General features: G+C 44.9%; 1 protein-coding gene across 1 annotated transcript in view; it reads right to left on the bottom strand.

Moving 5' to 3' along the window:
• Positions 1–24,434, bottom strand: part of UBN2 (ubinuclein 2) — an 87,756-nt gene that overhangs the window by 21,503 nt on the left and 41,819 nt on the right. The window contains 8 exon segments of the mRNA XM_049774283.1: positions 11–61; positions 1,871–2,014; positions 5,933–6,046; positions 7,341–7,459; positions 12,298–12,427; positions 16,139–16,209; positions 22,166–22,288; positions 22,290–22,653. Of these exon segments, the coding sequence (XP_049630240.1) occupies positions 11–61; positions 1,871–2,014; positions 5,933–6,046; positions 7,341–7,459; positions 12,298–12,427; positions 16,139–16,209; positions 22,166–22,288; positions 22,290–22,653 (1,116 nt within the window).

The following is a 24,434-nucleotide window of genomic DNA, read 5'->3' as shown; positions in this document are numbered from 1 at the left end:
ATTTACTCACGGAGCAGAAGTGAGATGGTTGTGTACACTCCGGCTTTCCTTAAAAAGCATTCTGGAAAGAATAAAAGGACACAATCATTTTTTAAATCACAGATGACATGAGAATCACATTACCTTTTTTGTGTGTGAAACAAAGCAAGATTTTATTTAAAAATTTAATTACAAAAGTGTGATGAGAAAATCATATTCAAGAGAGAACACAAACTTCTCTAGAGTGGAAAATAATTTGTTTCACAATAAGCTTTTCCTGATATTCCCCAAGATGTAATGTATGTATGGTGAATTCAATAGCCTATGTAGACTTTATAGCATTTCTCTTATGGAGATTTTACAAGTCAACATATTTTTCCTGCTAATTTAAGAGAACACAGGGCTGGAGAGATAGCATGGATGGAGGTAGGGTGTTTTGCCTTGCATGCAGGACGGTGGTTCGAATCCTGGCATCCCATATGGCCCTGAGCCTGCCAGACTCGATTTCTGAGTGTAGAGTCAGGAGTAACCCCTGAGTGTGACACCCCCACCCAAAAAAAAGGAGAGAGAACACATTTGAAGCAGTTATGTATTAATTTTAATTTCTTTTAGTTTTCGTTCTGTTTTTGGATCACACTGAGTGATGCTCAGGATTTACTCCTGGCTCTGCACTCAGCAATTACTCCTGGTAGTGCTGAGGGGACTGTATAGGATGACCAAGATCAAATCCAATGCAACTGCATAGTAGGTAAGCATTTTACCCATTCTACTACCATTCCGGCCCTTTTTTTTTTTTTTATTAGTTTTATTACTAGTTTTTATATTAGTTTATTAGTTTTTCTATCCAGTTTTTGTTTGTTTGTTTCTTTCTTTGGGCCACATCAGTGACGCACAGGGGTTACTCCTAGCTATACGCTCAGAAACTGCTCCTGGTTTGGGAGAGAATATGGGACACCGGGGGATCGAACTGCGGTCCATCCTACGCTAGCATGGGCGAGGCAAATGCCTTATCGCTTTCACCACCACTCCAGCCCCTATCTAGTTTCTTTTTAAGGCCACACCTGGCAGCATATAGAAGTTTACTCCTGGCTCAATGCCCAGAAATTACTATGGGCAGGCTTGGGGAACCATATGGGATGCAGGGGATTGAAGCTGGGTCTGCTGTGTGCAAGGCAAACATTCTTTTTTTTTTTTCTTTCAAATTTATAGTTCTTGAGGTAATACTCTACAATGTTTTCAAGAGAATCTAAAGCTCTGTCCATCCTTTTTATAGGGGGGCTCTCCAGCAGTGCCAGTCCTAGGAGCTATTCGTAGCAGTTCTCAAGTTAGAGGCAATGGATTTTCAGGGATCATGATGGGGCTTATTCATATAAGATACGTGCTTCACCCCCAGCACTCTCCCACATCTCTTTCATGATGTTCCAGATCTTGTTTCATCCTGGATACCCACAATGCTAATTATTTGCGTGTGTCATTTAAAGATCCATACCTCCTTTCCTCCCTTCCTTTCTCCCACTCCAGCAGTAATAAAGCACAATAAATCCTAGATTGATCCATCCTCCCTCCCTCCCTCCCTCCTTCCCATCCATCCATCCATCCATCCATCCATCCATCCATCCATCCATCCATCCATCCAGATTAAGAGCTTATAGTTTAGGTACTGAAGATGAAAAAATGATATTGTGAGGAGTTGGACAGAAAGTACTGTGGGTAGGGCACTTGCCTTGCATGTAGACGACCGAGGTCTGATCCCTAGAACAAAACGTAATCCCCTCAGCCTGCCAGGGGTGACTCTTGACCACCTCTCAGTGTGGCCCACACACCATAACAAAACCAAAGAAACCTTATAAAATGCAAAATCCATGACTGCTTAGGATGGACCATCTCTTACCTTGCCTGCATCCAGCCCTTCGGCCACAATGGTTTCACCTCGGTTTCCATAAATGATTTGAGATAATCCTCTGCCGACTGACTCTTATTTGGCTCCAACTCATAGCATCCCAATTTGATTTCAACAAGGTTACACAATAACGTTCTAAACAGATCGAAAACAGTATTTATATGCAAACTGACCAGAAAATTATTTGAAAATCAGCTTAAAACAGGTTTTTCCTAGAACAGTATTTTATGTTGGGGATGGGGGAGTTACGGCCACAACCAGCAGTGCTCTGGGATTAAGCCTGGCTTTGCGCTCAGACATCATTCCTGATAGGTTCAGGGGGACCATATGGGATGCTGGAATCAAATCTGAGTGAGTTGAGTGCAAGGGAAACACCCTACGTGTTATGCTATTGCTCCAGCCACTCCCTGGCCCCTTTGGTTTTTAATAAGTAAGATTTTGTTTGTTTGTTTTTGGGTCACACCCAGGGGTTATTCCTGGAATATGAGCTCAGAAATCACTCCTGGCTTCGAGGATCAAATGAGATGCCAGGGGATCGAACCAGTCCATTCTAGGTCAGCTGCTTGCAAGGCAAACGCCCTCCCGCTGTGCCACTGTTCCGGCCCCTTCAATAAGATTGGTGTGTGTGTGTGTGTGTGTGTGTGTGTGTGTGTGTGTGTGTCCGGCCCCTTCAATAAGATTGGTGTGTGTGTGTGTGTGTGTGTGTGTGTGTGTGTGTGTGTGTGTGTGTGTGTGTGTGCTAGGTCAGCTGCTTGCAAGGCAAACGCCCTCCCGCTGTGCCACTGTTCCGGCCCCTTCAATAAGATTGGTGTGTGTGTGTGTGTGTGTGTGTGTGTGTGTGTGTGTGTGTGTGTGTGTGTGTGTGTGCTAGGTCAGCTGCTTGCAAGGCAAACGCCCTCCCGCTGTGCCACTGTTCCGGCCCCTTCAATAAGATGTGTGTGTGTGTGTGTGTGCTAGGTCAGCTGCTTGCAAGGCAAACGCCCTCCCGCTGTGCCACTGTTCCGGCCCTTTCAATAAGGTGTGTGTGTGTGTGTGTGTGTGTGTGTGTGTGTGTGTGTGTGTGTGCTAGGTCAGCTGCTTGCAAGGCAAACGCTGTGAGGTGTGTGTGTGTGTGTGTGTGTGTGTGTGTGTGTGTGTGTGTGTGTGTGTGTGTGTGTGCTAGGTCAGCTGCTTGCAAGGCAAACGCTGTGAGGTGTGTGTGTGTGTGTGTGTGTGTGTGTGTGTGTCCGGCCCCTTCAATAAGATTGGGGTGTGTGTGTGTGTGTGTGTGTGTCTGGCCCCTTCAATAAGATTGGTGTGTGTGTGTGTGTGTGTGGTTTTTGGGTCACACCCGGCAGTGCTCAGGAGTTATTCCTAGCTCCAGGCTCAGAAACTGCTCCTGGCAGGCACGGGGACCATATGGGACGCTGGGATTCGAACCGATGACCTCCTGCATGAAAGGCAAACGCCTAACCTCCATGCTATCTCTCAGGCCCCCCTTCAATAAGATTTTTAACTGAATCACTGTAAGATACACATAGATGTTCATGATTGTGTTTCAGTCATACAATATTTCAACACCTATTCCTTCACCAGTGCACATTTCCTAGCACTAGTTTTCCCACTTTCCCTCCTGCCCCCATCTTCCTCTAATGGACTTTTTTTTTTTGGCAACACACAGCAGCACTCAGCTTACTCCTGGGAGACTCAGGGGACCATATGGTATGCTGGGGATCAAACCCAGGTAAATCGTGTGCAAGGCAAACACCCTACCTACTGTGCTATCACTCCAGCCCCCAAAACAGATTTTCTTTTCCTTTTTGGGCCACACCCAGTGACTCACAGAAATTACTCTTGGCTGTGTGCTCAAAAATTGCTCTGGGCCTCCCCCCAAAATAATAAAAATTATTACTGGAAGAATTTAGAAGATGACCTGAAGATTTTTTTCTTTTCTTCTGTTTTGTTTTTGGGTCATACCATGCAGCGATCAGGGGTTACTCCTGGCTCTATGCTCAGAAATCGCCCCTGACAGGCACAGGGAACCATATGAAATGCTGGGATTCGAATCTCCGTCCTTCTGCATGAAAGGCAAACGCCTTACCTCCATGCTATCCCTCCGGCCCCCTTTTTTTTTCTTTTCTTTCCTATCTTTTTATTTTTGTTGGACAAGGTGAGGATTAAGTGATACTTAGAGGTTACTCCTGGCTCTGCACTCTAGTATTCCTGGTGATGTTTAGGGAACATATGGGATAGTGGGGATTGAAACTAGGTTGGCTGTATGCAAGGCAAGAGCCTATCTGCTATTCTACTGCTACCGTTTTTTGTTTTTCTGTTTTTGTTTTTTTTGTTTGTTTGTTCTCTTTTTCTTTGGGGAGGTTTGGAGAGGTTTTAGGTCACACCAGACACCTCAGGGGCTATTACTGACTCTGTGTTTCAGTGACGGTTGGCCTTGTTCAGGGGACCACATACAATACAGAGATCAGCCCCAGGCAGGGCAGGCTCAGAAGAGAAAAAAATGTTAGCATATAATGGCACACAGTCAAACTACCAGTATGAGACAAATTCCCTTCACTTTTTGTTTTTGGACAGGGGTTACTCCTGGCAGGCTCGGAGGACTATATGGAATGCTGGGGACGGAACTTGCGTCCATTCAGGGTCAGTCGCATGCAAGGCAAATGCCCTACACTACTGTGCTATCTATTGCTCAGGCCCCTCCTGATTTTTAATCTAGCTACCAGAAATTGAAAAAAGACAATCTTATAACTAAACCAACTTATGCTACAGAAATACTGGCCAAAACAGATGACTGTATATTGAGAATTTCATCTAAAATCAGTATGGCTTGTTCATAATTTTAGAAGATTAGCTTATAAAAACTAGTATATGAAAATAAATTCAACAGTTCTCTTAAGTGTTTGGGGGTGTGTGTTAGATCACATCTGGCCATGCTCAGGGATTACCCTTGGCTCTGTGCTCAGAAATAACTACTAGCAGTACTTGGGGACTATATGGAATGCTGGAGATGGAACCGATTCGGCCATTAGCAAGGCAAATGTACTATCCATTGTACTATTGTTCCAGCCACTACTCTTCTCTAGAATAAATCCTATATGCTAGTTTTTGGTTGGTACCCTCCTTCCAGCTCTCTGAGCAGTCAGTGGTCAATTCGCTGCTATCTGTTTAGTTATCACCTCCTAAGCAAAAGTCAGATAACCCAAGGCGAACTTCCAGTGACATTGGTCAGGTGTATATGCAGGGTTTAGACTTGGCATTGCTAGGCTAGGTGGTACTAAATGCCATCAGGGCTATTCCACTGATGCCAGAATCCAACTCAGGTCCCTATGTACACCAGGTTTGAGCTCTTGGGCTACCTCTAGGGTTCACACTACTCCTCCACAGGCCACAGGTATTTCTGACAAGAAATTTTTTTTTTTTTTTTGGTTTTTTGGGCCACACCTGTTTGACGCTCAGAAATCGCTCCTGACTGGGGGGGGGGGGGGGAGGGCATATGGAAAGCCGGGGGATCGAACCACAGTCCGTCCTACGCTAGCGCTTGCAAGGCAGACACCTTACCTCTAGTGCCACCTTCCCGGCCCCAAGAAATCTTATTTTCTTTTTTTTTCTTTTTTTTTTTTTTTTTTTTGTGGGGGGGAGTCTCACCCCAAGGTGGTGCTCACAAGTTACTCCTGACTCTGTGCTCAGAAATCACTCATGGCAGGCACAGAGGACCATATGGAATGCTGGGAACTGAACCACAGTCTGTCCAGGATCAGCTGCTTGCAAGGCAAACACCCTACCTTTGTGCTATCTCTCCAGCCAAAGAAATATTATTTCTTCTTTTTTTTTTTGGGGGGGGGGGTTTGGGCCACACCCGGTGACGCTCAGGGGTTACTCCTGGCTATGCGCTCAGAACTCGCTCCTGGCTTGGGGCACCATATGAGACTCTGGGGGATCAAACAGTGGTCCTTCCTTGGCTAGCGCTGGCAAGGCAGACACCTTACCTCTAGCGCCACCATGCCGGCCCCAAGAAATCTTATTTCTGAATTAGCTGTTTGGTGAAGGTTCTGACTATACCTAATGGTGTCATCCCAGTGGAATTTCTTCCGAGGTCCTATAACACGTTTCCCTGGTTTCTCATCATCATCTTCCTCAGATCCATTTTTCTCTCGTTCTTCGTCTGTTTGCAACCTAGAAGTAAAACATTTCATGAAGCAAAGATTCACTGGCATCACCCTCTTCTATGTTCTGCAGACATTTGGAAACTTGCCTACTACTGAATGCTAACCAAAGAATAAGGAAGTAGAAAATCTATCTTTATATAAAATACCCTGAAGTATGTACTAAAATGGCATGATAAATCAAGATCTCAAACATAAACCTAAGGACCAGTCCTTTAGTTCAGGAAATATTTTGGCCAGTCAAGTTGGTCAACATGTGAAATATTAACTCTTGTTTTGGTGATATCCTTAACACCAAATCAGCAGACCTACTACTCTGTCCTTAATGAACTTAAGATACGATCTACTGGGGCCAGCGAGGTGGCGCTAGAGGTAAGATGTCTGCCTTGCAAGCACTAGCCAAGAAAGGATCGCAGTTCAATTCCCCCAGCGTTCCATATGGTCTCCCCAAGCCAGGGGCAATTTCTGAGCGCTTAGCCAGGAATAACCCCTGTTGCATCAAACGGGGGTAGCCCAAAAAACCAAAAAAAAAAGATATGATCCACTATTTAAAAAACAGTAATGTGGTATTGTATGTGGGTTTCGACACAGTAATGAAATCACTCACAACTAATCCCTAATAATGTGTTTTTAGTTTTTGGGCCACACCCGGTGACGCTCAGGGGTTACTCCTGGCTATGCGCTCAGAAGTCGCTCCTGGCTTGGGGGACCATATGGGACGCCGGGGGATCGAACCGCGGTCCGTCTCCTAGGCTAGCGCAGGTAAGGCAGGCACCTTACCTACAGCGCCACCGCCCGGCCCCAATAATGTGTTTTTAAATAGCAGAAGGAGTTCAGAAAAATAGCTTAGTGGCTCATAAAACCTATGGACATGAGCTCAAATCCTTGGTGTCACACATAAGGCCAGCATGGCCTTGGTGGCTGGCTGTTCGAAGTCATAGCTCTGCTGTCTGTGACACCCTGGGCTGACACTGATTCCTAGCCTCATCGCTACTGGGTGTATGTGAGCAAAGTTGTCGAAGTGTGAGCCCCCAAGAAGCACTGCACGAGCACTGCAATGAGCCCATGAACACTAAACCTAAAATGTGCAGTCACTTAGGCAAGCAGTTTACAAGCACAAAGCTGGGAGAGACCATGCCAAGTGTGTAAGAAATGGAAACTAAGCATGAGCACCTGGGCCACATGCATGCCACCTCCACTCATTGCAGAAGTAATAGAAAAGGGAATGGGAGTGTCTGGGGGAACCAATGCATCAAAGATGGCATTAAAAAGCCAAAGTCAGTGCAGAGAGACGAGGCACATACTTGGCACACTTGGCCTGACTCCGGGCTTGGCAGTCTTCTTGGTATTTAAACAGCTGTTCAGGCATGACATTGCTAACGGCCAGTTTGAGTTTCTGCAGAGGTTCTCTCAGACGATCATCCTGAGGGAAAAAGAGAGACAGAAGGTGCTTCAAACATAGAGCTGACTTGGCAAACAGACACTCAACACTGTGAGTCTTCTTTTAGATACTGATTGCAGAACCGAAATGCTGACGTTTAAATACCACTTCATACACTAGATAAACAAGCACATGTGAGCTGGAGAATGTATGCTTTCCTGCAGGAGATCTAGGTTCAATTCCTGCCCTGCAGAGTATGCTGACTACCCACAGTCACGTATGTCCCCAAAATCCCAAGTATGTATATTAATACATTAGAATAATGACCATACTCCTCAGTGAGTCAGGGTGTCTCAGATTTTGCCTGTTGCCCCAGTGTTATTTTTGTTTTTTTCTGCCACACCTAGCAGTGCTTAGGGGAACTATGTGCTGCCACGAATTAAACCCAGGATTCCCGCATACACTTTGGACTTTCTCCCCAGCACCCAGAGTCATTATTAATAGTGTTCTCCTTTAAAGTTCTATGTTTTCTACTACACCCCGTAAAAATGTTCTGTGCTTTTTGCACCATATCTGACAGTATTGAGTCATTTCTGGCAGTGCGCAGGGGACAACTGCTTTAACCCCTATAATACCCTCTAGTCCAAAAATCCCCCACTGTGCTCAAGAGTCACCTCCTGGTGGAGCATATGCTGTACAGGAGATGGAACCTGAGTCAGTTACACAAAAAGCAAGCATCTTTCTCCTTGTGCTATCTCTCGGCATCCAAATATTCCATGTTTAACCAATGGTACATGGACATTTCACCAGAAAGGCAGATAAGCCAATAAAGTAAGATGTATAAACTGTGCCAATGACCCTCCGCTGGTGCCTACTGTCATAAGCAGAATGCCAGGAGCAAGCGAGTTCTGGAGCACAGACACATACAGATCTGGCTTGGGTGGCCACGAACAGGATGTTGGCATACAATTCTCTTCCATAGTTAATAATGGTGACTTATACTACAAATGTCAGGACCAGGCCAAGGCCAAGGTTAACCTTTCCTATTTGGAAGACTTAGCTACATAGATTCAAAGCAAAAGGAAAGCGGGTCGGTTTGTAGCCGACAACTTTATTCAACCAATCTATTATTTTTACCTTGCAAATGTCAAAAAATGACAAATATATGTATGACTATTTGCAAAACATTATAACTCTATCAAAGTAGAGAATTAGTAGAAAACTTTGCTTTCTTTCACAGAAAAAAACGCCTTTAAAAAAAATTTTTAGGGGCCGGGCAGTGGTGCTAGAGGTAAGGTGCCTGCCTTGCCTGCGCTAGCCTTGGACGGACCGCGGTTCGATCCCCCGGCGTCCCATATGGTCCCCCAAGCCAGGAGCAACTTCTGAGTGCATAGCCAGGAGTAACCCCTGAGCGTTACCGGGTGTGGCCCAAAGGAAAAAAAAGATTTTTAGGGGGCCGGAAAGATAGCATAGGTAGGGCAGGGCGTTTGCCTTGCATGCTAAAGAGCAGTGGTTCGAATCCCGGCATCCAATATGGTCCCGAGCCTGCCAGGAATGTGCAGGAGTATAAAGCCAGGAGTAATCCCTGAGCGCTTCAGGGTGCGACCCAAAAACCAAAAATATAATTTTTTTTAACCTATTATCATGAGTTCCAATTAATAAATATGCTTTGAGGGCCCGGAGAGATAGCACAGCGGTGTTTGCCTTGCAAACAGCAGATCCAGGACCAAAGGTGGTTGGTTCAAATCCCGGTGTCCCATATGCGCCCCCCCCCCCCCCCCCCCCGTGCCAGCCAGGAGCTATTTCTGAGCAGATGGCCAGGAGTAACCCCTGAGCAACACCGGGTGTGGTCCAAAAACCAAAAATAAATAAATACATATGCTTTGCGAGGATTTCCAGGGATCCTGAACACTGCTTGAGAGTCAAGTTCTCTCAAAGTGAACCTAGCTGGATACTAAGTGACGAAACTTTACTATGAAGCTAAGGTCGTAAACATCAACAGAAACTACTACGTACAGCAGTGAAATGGAGTTCTATTCAAAGATAAGGTCAAGCTACATGATTCCATAAACATAGAAATCTTGGGAAAGGAGAGAGAGTACAAGAGTTTAGGTATTTTCTCTTTTATTTTATTTTATTTCTCTTTTATTTTGGCTTTTGACACACTGTGGTATCTCTCCAGCCCTGTGAAGCAAAAGTAATCTTAATTGCAAATGAATGTAAGAGGATAAATATGAGGAATGAGGAGAGAGGTAGGAGAAACAGAATTACCCAAATACCAGTTCCTATTCCTTTTTGGCTGCACTTGCACCATAAAATTCATTTATTTGTAAGGGGGAAAAAATCTTTTTCTTGGTCTTAAATTGAACTTAATATTCAAATTATTTCCTATTATTCACAAGATAAAAATGTTTGTTTTGTCATTGTTATTCTAAAGGCCACACATTGCAGCGATTAATCTTAGAGGCACAGACTCGACCAATTGCAGAACATCCTAGGCCCCTTAAAATATATAAAATATGGGGCCGGGCGGTGGCGCTAAAGGTAAGGTGCCTGCCTTGCCTGTGCTAGCCTTGGACGGACCGCGGTTCGATCCCCCGGTGTCCCATATGGTCCCCCAAGCCAGGAGCAACTTCTGAGCAGACAGCCAGGAGTAACCCCTCAGCGTTACCGGGTGTGGCCCAAAACAAAAAAAAAAAAAAAAAATATATATATATATATATATATATAAATATAATATATATACATATATATATACATAAAATATAATCAAACGAAGGGTAACAACACAATAAGAATAATGAAACACTGGGGCCAGAGCAACAGTAGAGTGACTAGGGTGCTTGTGTGGCATGTAGCTAGACCCAGGTTTGATCCCTGGCACCCTACATGGTCCCCTGATTACCTCCAGGAGTGATCCCTGAGCATTGCTAGGGGTGACTCAAAAAACCTAAACAAAAACAAAACAAAACATATAGCGAAGGATACAATGAAAATAAGGAAGCCTGGGAACGAAGAGATAGCATGGAGGTAAGGCATTTGCCTTTCATGCAGAAAGACGGTTGTTCGAATCCGGCATCCCATATGGTCCCCGTGCCTGCCAGGGGCGATTTCTGAGCATAGAGCCAGGAATAACCCCTGAGTACTGCCGGGTGTGACCCAAAAACCCCCCAATAAAAAAGAAAAAAAGAAAATAAGGAAGCCATCATAAAGGCAGAATTAGACTGAACAGGTTTAGGCTCAATGTTTCCATAATTTTTTTCTTTTTTGGTTTTTTGGGCCACACCCGTTTGATGCTCAGGGGTTACTCCTGGCTAAGCACTCAGAAATTGTCCCTGGCTTGGGGGAGTATATGGGATGCCAGGGGATCGAACCGAGGTTGCGATCTTTCCTTGGCTAGCTACCTTACCTTTAGCGCCATCTCGTTGGTCCCACGTTTTCATAATTTTAACAAAGTAAGAACATAATTATAACAATGTAAGTTTCTGATTAAGAAAAATATTCAGGGGCCTGAGCGGTGGCACAAACAATTGGGCATTTGCCTTGCACATGGCTAACCTAGGATGGACCTCGGTTTGATCCCTCCGTGTCCTATATGGTCCCCCAAGCCCGGAGTGATTTCTGAGCACATAGCCAGGAGTGACCTCTGAGCATCACCGGTGTGACCCCCTCCCAAAAAAAAAAAAAAAAAAAAGAAAAGATATTCAGGCAAAAAAAAAAAAGAAAAGAAAAGAAAAGAAAAATATTCAGAGGCCTGACTGAAAGCACAGCTGGTAAGATGTTTACCTCGTACACTGCTAACTGGGTTCGATCCCGGCACCTCATATGGTCCCTGGACCCTATCAGGAGTAATTTAGGAGCGCAGAGCCAGGAGTGTAACCCTCTGAGCACTGCAAGGTGTGGCCCTTAAAAGAAAAAAAAACAAAAAAACAAAACAAAACAAAATATTCAAACTTACTGAGTCACAGTGACACTGTGGTAAGATAACTTGTTTTCTGGGCTACACCAGACAATGCTCGGCGTTTATTTGGTTCTACTTTCAGGTATCACTGGTGGGGTTTGAGGGACTGTACTGGGAAGTAGAGAGGGTACTGAAAATTAAACCCAGGCTGCCTGCAAGGCAAGTATCCCACCTACTGTACTATCACTCTGGTCTTGTGTTTTGAGGAGCTGGATGTAAACCCCAAACACTAAAACAAGGTAAGAATCTCTGCCTTGTCATAGTTTTTGTTTTATACATGTCTAAGGAATGTCATGAGTCTGATCCCAAGCACAAGTGTGCACCTGCACAAGTCTCTGCCTTAGAAAACACCATTTCCAATGACAAAAATGGAGTTATTTCTCAAAGGCTTTCTCCTAGCTTCAAGAATTTGCAATGGTGATGAAGTACAATACTGGTGTAAATATAAATATCTGTTGTAGCATATGAAAAAGTTTCCATAAGATGATTCTTGGAATTGTATATAAAAGTGTTTCCTTAGGATTGTTCTGTGACTTTTGCCCCACCTAACCCTTCTAGGTGGGGCGCTGTGGAGTTGGCAATAAATAGCTTGAGGGACAGGAGTGAGGGGTCCTTCTGTGAAAAGCTGCTGGCTGCAGGAGGATTCTCTGGCTCTCCTTGCCCGATCTTTTAAACCCTATCGTTCTTGTCTGTGTGGATTATTACTTGCTGCGGATAAATATTACCAAGGTCTTCCCCCGAAAGGGGACAAGGGGATGGGAAGTAATTTCTCATTCTGGGGACTGTTCTTGGATTCACAAATACCCAGCCAAGATAACGGCGAAGATATCTTGAAATCTGTAAAGCGATTGCTAGGTGAAGGCTGCAAATACAAGCTAGCTCTGAGGCTCTAGTAGCAGACAGCACATTCTTCCCTTACCTGGACATTGAGATGCAACTTCTTGAGACGTTTGACTAGTGTCTCCTTATTGCATGGAACGAAAGCTTCGAGGTGTGAGTAGACGCCGCTTCGCATGACAGGGCCCACTTCCTGTAGCTGCAACTCAATACTGAAAAACCACAAATACTTAGACTACATTTTCCTAGGATTTCCTAGAGAGTTATTTTCAAGGGATAAACATCACCCATAAAGTGATACTAATAGGGCTAGAGTGGTAGGGCATTTGCCTTGCAGGCGGCTGGCCTAGGATGGACTGCAGTTCAATCCCTTGGCGTCCCTTATGGTCCCCCAAGCCAAGAACAATTTCTGAGTGCATAGCAAGGAGTAACCCTGAAGCATCATCGAGTGTGGCCCAAAGATGAAAGGTAAGGGAAAGGGAAAAGGGAAGGGGAAGGGGAAAGGGGAAAGGAAAGGAAGGGGAAAGGGGGAAGAGAAAAGGGGCAAGGGGCAAGGGGGAAGGGGGAAGGGAAAAGGGGAAAGGGAAAGGAAAGAAAATTCCAACAGGGGAACAGAGCGATAGCACACTGGGTAGAATGTTTGCTTTGCATGCAGCAGACCCATGTTCAATCCTTGGCATCCCATACGTTCCCCCTAGCCTGCCAGGAACGGTTTCTAAGCGCAAAGCCAAGAGTAATCTCCGAGGACAGGCAGGAATGGCCCAAAAACAAAAAAACAAACAAGGCACAAGATAGCATGGAGGTAGGGCATTTGCCTTGCATGCTGAAGGATGTGGTTCAAATCCTGGCATCCCATATGGTCCCCTGAGCCTGCCAGCAGCGATTTCTGAGCGTAAAGCCAGAAGTAACCCCTGAGCACTGCCTGGTGTGACCCAAAAAACAAAAACAAAAAAACAAACAAAAAAAATATTCCAACAACAGCAGGGCAAGTAATACAGCAAGGAGGTGCCTGCTTTGCATGTGGCCGACCTGGGTTCAATTCCAGTATCCATATGATCCAAAGTCTGCTAGGAGTGATCCCTGAGCACAAAGTCAAAAGTATAGAACTGAGCACAGAAGCCGAAACTAGCCTTGCCTGCACTAGCCTAGGACAGACCACGGTTCAATCCCTAGGCATCCCACATAGTCACCCAAGCCAGGAGTGATTTCTGGGCACATAGCCAGGTGTAACCCGACTGTCATTGGGTGTGGCACCCCCTCCCCCCAAAAAAAAGCCAAGTTCAGCCAGCCAGCCCCACCCCCAATAAAATCCCAGGAGACTCAGAGGAGGAGGAGAGAAGGTAAGTGGACTGAATTTGTAAAGGACTCCAGATACACATCTAGAGTGGTCTACTAATAGATAACTGTGGTTTCTCCTTAGATGGAAGCCACTACAGACACTGAAAATGACAACAGATGTTCACTTGAAAACCAAAACCAAATGAGGACTCTTGGAACAAGCTACTTCAAATCACCACAGGAAACACTCCTGGCAGGCCTGGGGGATTGAATCCAGTGCAAGGTCAACACCTGGTATGCCCCTCAAAACTCAGTTTTAAATAAAGCCAGATGACAATTAATCAGGGATTAATGCACTTGCCTTGCACATGATCATTATGCAGTAGCCTCCAGCACCACCAGATCTGGCCTCCAAACCAGAATGAAATAGACTTTAAAGCAAGAACACAATGGGTAGGACACCGGTTTTGCATGTAGCCAACCCTACATTACCAAAATAGGTAGGCTACATAGGTTGTAAGCCCCTGAGAACCCCAGTTGTGCTCATCCCCCAATAAAAGAAAGAAAAAGGAAAGTAAATGTTTGCCCTCTACTAAAAATAAAAAATCTAGCATTTGAAAACAGACCTGAAATTCCCAAAACAGCCAGTTAATGGGTTGCTGCAATTTTGCTTATCTAAGATCCTGTATCCTAAGAGAGGTCTAGATGCCCCAGGAAGAAGAAAACAGGCGTTCCCTCTTACAAAAGGGCAAAATAAAAAAGGATTGTTTGAGTCACAGGAAAGGGCCCAATCTAGTAAACTCGGCACTCTCAGGTGAAAAACAAAGCGCAGCTAGTCATAACCCTGTGGAATCTGGGACAGTTCTGATGAGTAATGGTTTAAATGTCTGTTGAATTAGGGGTTTAGAGAGAAACAAAGTCAAAGGAGGTGGCAGAGACAGGAAGCATTCATGCCTTGATTCTAAGCCAATAGAACCCATCTGATTAAAACAAAGAACAGGAACAAAATATCTGTCATCATACCAACTGCATATATTTAAAAGACAAGCCTCCGGAGGTTAGGGACCAGATCAATGAACTGCAATTGCTTAGGATATGGAAGGTTCTGAGTTCAATCTCTGTACCACACAGCACTAGCAATCTATGATACTGGCACAGCAGATGATTTTTGGCTGTGCCACAGCTAGGGAGATATAAGTCCCACAAAAAGGGGGGCAACCCCTGGCTAGCACTGTGACCAAAAAACCCAAATATGTGTGTACTCTGCTGAGTACAACTGTAACTGTAAAGCAAGAGAGTAAATCACACCAGCACCCTTGTAAATCACATCCACAACTAACAGCACAGACATCAGTGAGTAATTGATCCTCAAGCATGCCCTGAGGAGCATCACCACTGGAAATTGACAACCTCCTGGATCATCACAAGAGTGTCAGCAACAATAAAGGGAAAGGGAACTTTGACAGAAGAAGAAGAATAAGGATAAAGCAGAGAAACTGTCCTGTTGTTTTCATGGACTATGTTTAGCAGTGCTGGGGGTTGGAGGTGGGGAGAAAAGCTGTGTAATACAATGCTCATTCTTAAACTCAGGGCTCCTGGGTGGAGAAGTCTAGGCTCCAGTCCCACGGACTACCTGCCTGGCCCTCCTGCTGCTTTTGGAGGGGGGGTTGTGCTACAGAACCATCAGGAACACAGCATAGATAATTTTTATCAAAAAGAAACACAATCTACTCCTTTCCCAGGATCCTGGCTTTGTTTTTTGTTTGTTTTTGGGCCACACCCAGTGACGCTCAGGGGTTACTCCTGGCTATGCGCTCAGAAATCGCTCCTGGCTTGGGGGACCATAACCAGGTCCGTCCTGGGTCAGCCACGTGCAAGGCAATCGCCCTACCGCTGCACCACCGCTCCGGCCCTAGGATCCTGACTTTGTTGCCTAGATCTGCTTAGAGACAATTCTATCTTCAATCTCTGAACCAGTGGCTAAAAAGTATAAGCCAAAAGATCTATAAACATCTGACTACAGTCTTGGGACTGGTGGCTTCACTTGTACCAAAGTGTGAAAGGGAAAAATGACAACTTAAGTGCAGTCTTTATCATTTAGCCTTCCTGTCCCCTCCCTCTCCCAAACATCTGCATTCTCCACATATTTGACACCTCAAGAATGATTTCTTCAGGCAGCCACAATTTCCATTGGCTCCACATGTTCATAAAAAGTATGACTAATTTCACTAGAGTTCAATGAAATTATCTTTCTCAAAAAAATAAAATAAAGTAGATGAAAATGATATAAATAAAATGTAATGCAAACAAACATCAAGAGCTAGGGATCCCAGAAAAGCATTTTCATATAAAGTGCCAAAATATTCAGCTGAAAGTCACATCTAACCTATCAAGGGTCCCATAGCTTTGACAGCTACAAGACTAGAACCTCTGAGTAACCAACCTAAAAGGTCCTGGAGGACCCAAAAGAGCAGAAGCAAGATTCTGCAGGGAAACAAATGCAAATGCAGGTCACTCAAGAGGTGAGGCCAGGAGGGGAGAGCTAATGCACAGGACTGATCAGCCCTGCTGAAGTTCCAGAGAGAATGCTTAAGGTTTAAATACTTGTTAGGCCATTTGAATCAAAGGAAAAAAAGATTACTTACTCAAGAAGAATATTATTCATATCCTGTGTAAAGAATTTTTTCCTTCCTTCTTCATCAAAATGTTTGGCAGCCTAGAGAAAAGAAAAGACTATTAACGTGACATTTATTTTATTTTTTTGATTTTTGGGTCACCCCCAGCTGCACTCAGGCGTTACTCTTGGCTCTGCGTTCAGAAATCACTCCTGGCTGGCTTGGGGGACCTTATAAGGTGCCGGGATTTGAGCCATTGTCAATCCTTGGTCAGCTATGTGCAAGGCAAACACTCTACCTGCTGTGCTATCTCTCCGGCCCCTTAATGTGACATTTCAAAAATATCAGGTTTGTTCCCATGTTTCTTTACTGCAGAATTCTGGAGGATGGGGTGCTAAGTGAACCTGTATTCTTAGTACTTAGCCTAGTTAATACCTAGAGTATTAAACAAGGTACAGCAAGAACAAGAACTTCTTCCCTTTTATGTCTGTATTTAACTTCTCTCCAATCTTCTGTTCTTTATAAAATTAAATAGAAGATAACTGTACTCTACACTCAGAAATCACTCCTGGTAGGCTCAGGGGATCATTTGGGATGCTGGGGATCGAGCCCGGGTCAGCTGCATGCTAGGCAAATGCCCTACCCAAACTGTATTTTAATCAACTAAATGCCAATGTTGTTGCTACTGCAGGCACTTCACTGTGCTAACCAAACTGTTTTTTGTTGTTTTGGGGCCACACCCATGTTTACTCCTGGCTCTGTGCTCAGAAATAGCTCCTAGCGTGCTTCGGGGACCATATGGGATACCAGAATCAAACCTAGGTCTGTCTCAGATCAGCTGCATGCAAGGCAAACAACCCACCCAAACTGTATTTTAATCAACCAAATGCCAATGTTGTTGCTACTGCAGCCACTTCACAAATAAGGAACTAATCTAAACCTTAACAATATGGTTCCAAATCAGACCAATGGGAGGGTATGTCTAGGATTTAGAATGCAACTTTCTCACTTCCTCTGGGTAACTGCCACAATGATGCTTTGTAGTAAAGCAGCCCTTAAGATGGGCTTGGATAGTGGATGGAGGCCTTTGTTCTTAGGCCCTGGCCACGTGGCTCTATCCCCCATTAACCCGCCGGTCTGGGTCCAGGAAAGCGATGGGTATTGAACTCACTCACAGGCAGGCTTCCAGAGAGATAACATCTTTATTTAGCGCTAGCCAACAGATGTGGCTGCTAACTTTACGCATGCTATCCTTAGCTTGCCCTGCATCTTACTTCTTTCATCCATGTCACCTCCAACCTCCATCCCAGCAAAAGACCAAAAGGACCTTAATCCCCTGGGTCAAAGGCCATATATAACCTTCCCAAGACCTCCCATGAATGGGCGGGGTCTTGCAGGTAAAGATACACTTAACATCCGATCCCCAAGACCCCTCCCAGGAATGGGCGAGTCTCAGGTAGATACACCTAAATCCAGGGTTGATATAATATGTTACTGTGTATTTTATTTAGTCTGTTTTTTAAAATGGATGTTCTATAATTATGCTTTTGTGTTTGTGTTTAGGGAAAGTTTATAGGAACGAAAAGTTCCCCCAAGAAACAATTTATATAGTATTAAAAGTATAAGAATATGAAAGTTCCGGGATAGTGCTTGGTAAAAAAGCATTAAGAGAATTTTAAGGGGCCAGCGAGGTGGCGCTAGAGGTAAGGTGTCTGCCTTGCAAGCGCTAGCCAAGGAAAGGACCACGGTTCGATCCCCCGGCGTCCCATATGGTCCCTCCAAGTCAGGTGCGATTTCTGAGCACGTAGCCAGGAGTAACCCCTGAGCATCAAAAGGGTGTGGCCCAAAAAACAAAAAAACAAAAGAGAGAATTTTAAGTTACAGGTGTATGGTATATTTTGCAGAAATGTTATGTTTTTGAAAAGGTCTGGTATGTTAATTTTCACTTTATTACATTGTTGCTATGGAAATATTACCCGCCTCTGGCTAAAGGCGGAGTCAGGATTACTAACGCTTCATTTATATTTCAGAGAAGAAGGAGATGTGACTCCACCCTGGATTTAGATGTATCTACCTGAGACCTGCCCATTCCTGGGAGGGGTCTTGGGAAGGTAATATAAGGCCTTTGACCCAGGGGATTGGGGACTTATGGTCTTTTGCCAGGATGGAGGTTGGAGGAGACATGGATGAAAGAAGTAAGATGCAGGGCTAGCTAAGAATGGCATGCATAAATGGCCACATCTGTTGGCCAGGGCAATAAAGATGTCATCTCTTTGAAAGCCTGCCTGTAAGTGAGTTGAATACCTGCCACGACCACCTGAAGATAATGACCTGCCGGTTAATGGGGGATGGAGCCACATGGCCGGGGCCTAAGACCAAAGGCCTCCATCCACCATCCAAGGCCATCGTAAGGGCTGTAAGTCTACAATGTTTCATTATGTCTAACACCTTTACCAGCCACCTGAAACAGTACATACAAACCTAGACACTGTCATTAAAAATACTGGGGCCGGAGTGATGGCACAGCGGTAGGGCATTTGCCTTGCACACAGCTGACCCAGAAAGAACCACAGTTCAATCTCTGGCATCCCATATGGTACCCCAAGCCAGGAGCGATTTCTAAGTGCATAGCCAGGAGTAACCCCTGTGCGTCACCAATGTCCGCCCAAAATAACGGAAAACAAAAGCAATTTTTCCTTTTCATTTTTGTGTCACACTTAGCAGTGCTCAGGGACCATATGAGGGTCCAGGGATTTGGCTGCATGCAAGGCAATCACCTTACTCACTATATTATTGTTCCCACCCAATCCCTCAAAAGTAACTATTTTGAGATCTATGACAGGTAAAACATCCAGAGATCGGACCCAATAATTTGAGCAATTCAAGATATAGTTTCTAGTTAAATGCTGTAAGAAGAAGAAAAACATTTCTGAAATCTGCTTCTGGTCATCCTGGAGAGGATGAAAGCCAGGTTCAGAATAAAGGGTAGAAACATAGGAAATAGGTCACAGAGCAAATTAACCTCTGAAAAGAGAATTCAGAAAGTCAAGAGGACAAATGGTGAAAGATTACAGAAAAAAAGAGCAAGAAATTAACCTCTGAAAAGAGAATCCAGAAAGTCAAGAGGACAAATGGTGGAAGATTACAGAAAAAAGAGCAAGTGGGGCCTGAATGATAGCACTGAAGGGAGGATGTTTGCTTTCCACAAGACTCTGGTTCTATCCCCAACACAGAATATGGTTCCCTAACACAGCCAGCAGAGATCCCTGAAGACAGTCAGAAGTAAGTCCTGAGCATTGTCAGGTGTAGCCACAAATCACCCCTCCACCAAAAATAAGAGAAAAGGAAGATGGCTAAGTCAACACATGTAGGCTTGGTCTCTGGGCTAATATCTCTGAAACCTTCTTAGGATGAAGGTAGCCTGAGTTCCAGCCTTGCTGGAAGGCCATGCTCTAGTAATAATATCAAAGAGAAGTAAGCTGCTGAGTCATCTCAGTTCCACAGTGCAGACATTAATATATATATATATATATATATATATATATATATATTAAAAAAGAGAAAGTAAGTGGAAGATAAATGATGAGAACAAAATCCATAGTAAAATCAAAAATAGAATAATTTAAGGTGAAAAAGCATTAATAAAAATTACTACCTTCGGGGCCGGAGAGATAGCATGGAGGTAAGGCATTTGCCTTTCATGCAGGAGGTCATTGGTTCGAATCCCGGTGTCCCATATGGTCCCCCGTACCTGCCAGGAGCAATTTCTGAGCCTGGAGCCAGGAATAACCCCTGAGCACTGCCGGGTGTGACCCAAAAACCACACACACACACACACACACACACACACACACACACACACACACACACACACACATTACTACCTTCACACACACACACACACACACACACACACACACACAAATTACTACCTTCAAATGATCGTCATCAAAATGAAGGTGCTGTAAAGAAAAGCTTATGAGGCCTCGAGGCAGGCTGTGTATGCAGGAGCTCAAGTTTGATCCCCAACTGTGTAATGCAACCTACCACCCGTCAAAAAAAAAGAAAAAAGGCAAAGTCTTGTGAACGTATACCCTGGACGTATGCTCAAAAGCTGGAGCCAGGCCTGACCTAGCAGAGGTCCTGCAGAGATTTACTGATGAAACCTCATGGTCTACCCCCAAGCACTGCTGGGAGAGCCTGGTGGCCCCAGTATGGCTAGATTCAATCTAGCAGGCAAGTAGAGTATTTGCATTGCATACAAAGTTTGGTCCCTGGCACCCAATAAAGTCCCTGAACACTTCCAGGAGTGCAGAATCCTGAGTGTAATGCCAGGAATAAGTAACCCGAGCACTGGCTTTACTTAAGTAGGAAACATCTTATATTTTGCATATACTACTTTTGTAATAAGAATGCTAAAACAAGGTTCAGGTTCAAATCTGATAAAATAATTTAACTACGCTTCACTCTATTTTTTTGTTTGTTTGTTTGTTTGTTTTGGAGCCAAACCTGACAATGCTCTGCACTCCGAAATCACCCCGGCAGGCTCAGGAGATCTATGGGATGCCCGGGATCCTGGGTCCGTCTGGTCAGCAGCGTGCAAGGCAAACGCCCTACCACTTGTGCTATCACTATGGCCCGACTTTGCACATTTTAAATCAACCCATCATTCCTGAGATCAAAAGGAGAAATACAATGACACAGCTGGGTTTGCAGTAGATGAAGGAATCAAGACTCTGAATCCGGGCCTGGAGAGATAGCACAGTGGCGTTTGCCTTGCAAGCAGCCGATCCAGGACCAAAGGTGGCTGGTTCGAATCCCAGTGTCCCTTATGGTCCCCCGTGCCTGCCAGGAGCTATTTCTGAGCAGACAGCCAGGAGTAACCCCTGAGCACCGCCGGGTATGGCCCAAAAAACAAACAAAAAAAAAAAGACTCTGAATCCAAACTGACCCACAATGATATGCCACAAACCCAGCTCAGGGTTTGTACTGCTGGAACATGGTATGTACTTCTTGAAGCTGCAGGTTAGCTTGACAAAATGATCCAGAGGCTGGAGAGATAGCACAGTGGTAGGGTATTTTCCTTGCATGCAGAAGATCCAGGACCAACCAGGGTTCGATTCCCGGCATTGCATATGGTCTCATTTCTGAGTGCAGAGCCAGCAGTAACCCCTGAGTGCCACCGCTGGGTGTAGCCCAAAACTAACCCCTTCTACCAAAAAAGGATGAACCAGTAAAATCCATCATAAATGAATTCCATGCCAACATCGGGAACACTGCAGCAATAAAAATACTTGTTCAGGCCACCCCTGTTTTCTTTACATTAAGAGAAAATAAAAATTTTATTCACAAAACTATGGAAACAAAGGATCCAGAGAGATAGCACAACGCTAGGACATTTGCCTTGCAAGCAGCCAACCCAGGACCAATGGTGGTTTGAATCCCGGCATCCCATATGGTCCCCCATGCCTGCCAGGAGCATTTTTTTTTTTAATCCCCGCTTCCCAATTCCAAACAGGCCAGGAGCAATTTCTAAGCACAGAGCCAGGAGTAACCACTGAGTGCCACCGGGTGTGGCCCAAAAACAAAATCAAAACCAAAAAACAAAATAAAACTATGGAAAGAAAAACCTTTCAAAGATGGGGCAGAAACGACAGTATCCATGTAGTGCTATGTGATGTGTGTTTCTCCTAAATAAAGTGTTTATTTAGCCAGTGGCTGACAGAAAATATAGAAACAGAAAATGATTTTAAGAGTAGTGCAAGGCAGGGAGAGGTTAATCAATCTGCGCCTGAAAGCTACTTTCTGTTTGTGCAGCCAGAAAATGCAAAGAGGGGCCGGGAAGTGGCGCAAGAGGTAAGGTGCCTGCCTTGCCTGCACTAGCCTTTGAAGGACTGCGGTTCGATCCCACCCGTGTCCCATATGGTCCCCCAAGCCAGGAGCGACTTCTGAGTGCATAGCCAGGAGTAACCCCTGAGCATTACCGGGTGTGGCCCAAAAACCAAAAAAAAAAAAAAAAAAAAGAAAAGAAAATGCAAAGAGCATGGTGGCACTTACTACACGGAGGTCTTCAATCCGTTTCTCCAGGAGGACAGGCAGACCGTCTGGGAGCAAGGGTATCACCTTAGGCAGAACCTCGGAGGTGAAGCTGGGCAGAATGCCGCTACCATTCTCACCCCCCCGACTCGGAGAGGGGGCTGCCATCAGAAGCGGCGTCCAGCAACCGGTCGAAGTCAAAGTCATCTAGCATCTCTAGGGCATCCTCAGCTTCCTGAAAGAGTTCATGTTCATTTGTGCTAACAAAAATGGGGAGGTCAGGATCAGCAGTGCCCAGGGTCAGGTCCGAAGCGTCATTTCCCAGCACAACGGTAGTGGTGGGGGGCTTAGTCAGAGAGGAGACGGGCAAGCTGGTGGAAACTTTGGGGCTTGACTCCTTGAGGGCATCTTTCTCTTTCTGGAATTTTCGTATCATGGCAGCCAGAGAAAGAGAATCTTTGTAGCGCTTCTTCTTTTTTTCAGATTTGTGTGAATTTAGAGCCACAACTCTGTGAAGAAAAAATGTGGTCAGTGAGGTTAGAAGTAATGTTAAAGGTTTAAGTGCCATGTAAATAGCAAGCACAGATCTGATTATCAGACAGATAGGAGAGCAAATGTCTTTACAATAGTTGCTCTCCCAATTGGGCTGTCATGTAAGATTGGTAGACAGTCACTATAGAGAAGAAAAGGAAGAAAGTTAGCAACAACAACAAAAAAAATTGAATGTAGCTCGTGGAGTATGCAGTGCTGGGAAATCGAACTTGGGGTTTTGTGCATGCAAGACAACATACACTCTTAGCCCCGGGTGGAAAAATCCCAGGCTACTTTTAATTTCATTTTAAATTTTTTTTTTGGGGGGGGGGTTTTGGTTTTTGGTTTTTAGTTTTTGGATCACACCCGAACTCCTGGCTCTACACTCAGAAATCGCTCCTGAAGACTTGGGGGACCATATGGGATGCCAGGATTCAAATCACCATCCTTCTGTCTCTAAAGCAAACATCCTACTGCTGTGCTATCTCTCCAGCCCCTATTTTAAATTCTTTTATGGTAGAGCCAGGAGTAAGCCCTGAGTATGGGCCACCCCCAAAACAAATTGGGGCCGGAGAGACAGCACAGCGGCGTTTGCTTTGCAAGCGGCCGACCCAGGACCTAAGGTGGTTGGTTCAAATCTTGGTGTCCCATATGGTCCCCTGTGCCTGCCAGGAGCTATTTCTGAACAAATAGCCAGGAGTAACCCCAGAGCACCGCCAGGTATGGCCCAAAAACCATAAAAACAAACAAACAAAAAAAAAAAAAACAAACTTCATGACTCAAGTCACTATACTCTCAAGCTTAGAGGAGGAATAAATGAGAGTCTTTTAAGCACTGAGAGCAGAAAATTCAGATATATCCCCCTCGCTAGGAAGAGAAGGATAGCCCGGGTATGCATGCATACAAAGAAAAATTTAGGGGACAGCTTATAATTTTATAATTGAATGGAAACGTAACTTGAGGCTTTGAGAAATTCTGAGGGTTTTTTTTTTCCCCAGAGGGATGAGAGAGAGGCAGAATTTGGGCCACACTTGGTATTCAATATTCAGGGGCTAGTCCTGATTCTATGCTCAGGAGTGACCCCAGACAGTGCTCAGGGAATTTATACGATGTCAGCAATCAAACTAAGGTCAGACATATAAAAGTGCCTTTAACCTCTATTTTCTCCAGTTCCTTCTGTTTAGTTTTTAGAGCAGTTATCATTACCTAAAAGCACAAGCATAAAAACAGTGAATATGGTGCTAGGAGATAGCTCAAGGTTCAGGGGCCCATGCTTTGCATGCTTTAGAACCCAGTTCAATTTTCCATACCACATGGTCCCCCCTAAGGTAGAACTTCTGGGTGTAGATTTGGTGTCCTGGCATCTCAGGGCAGAGCAATGCCATATTACAAGGCCTTGAGCACAAGCTCTCTGGCCCAGCGAGCTATCACAGAAAGTAATTTCAGGGGTTCCCAAGTATTGTAAGGAAGATTCCCTGACCCCCCAAAACAAACAAACAAACAAAAGAGCCAGTTAAATACTTGTGATTAGAGGGCCAGAGAAGCTCAGTGATCAGGGGCATATGGTTTGTACACACAGAGACCCAAGTTCCATCCTGGTACCACTTGGTCCTCAAAGCATACCAGATGACGTCCTGGAGTTCACCTGCTGGTCTAGCATTTCCGCCCTACCAGGCACTGAACCAGCTCTGAGGCCAGGCTGCTTAGTATCACTGAGAGTGGCCCCCAGCTCCTTGAACACTGCCTGGAGGCCTCAAAT

The sequence above is a fragment of the Suncus etruscus genome, chromosome 1, assembly GCF_024139225.1.
Source record: "Suncus etruscus isolate mSunEtr1 chromosome 1, mSunEtr1.pri.cur, whole genome shotgun sequence".
NCBI lineage: Eukaryota > Metazoa > Chordata > Mammalia > Eulipotyphla > Soricidae > Suncus > Suncus etruscus.
This window is presented reverse-complemented; position numbering and strand designations above follow the sequence as displayed.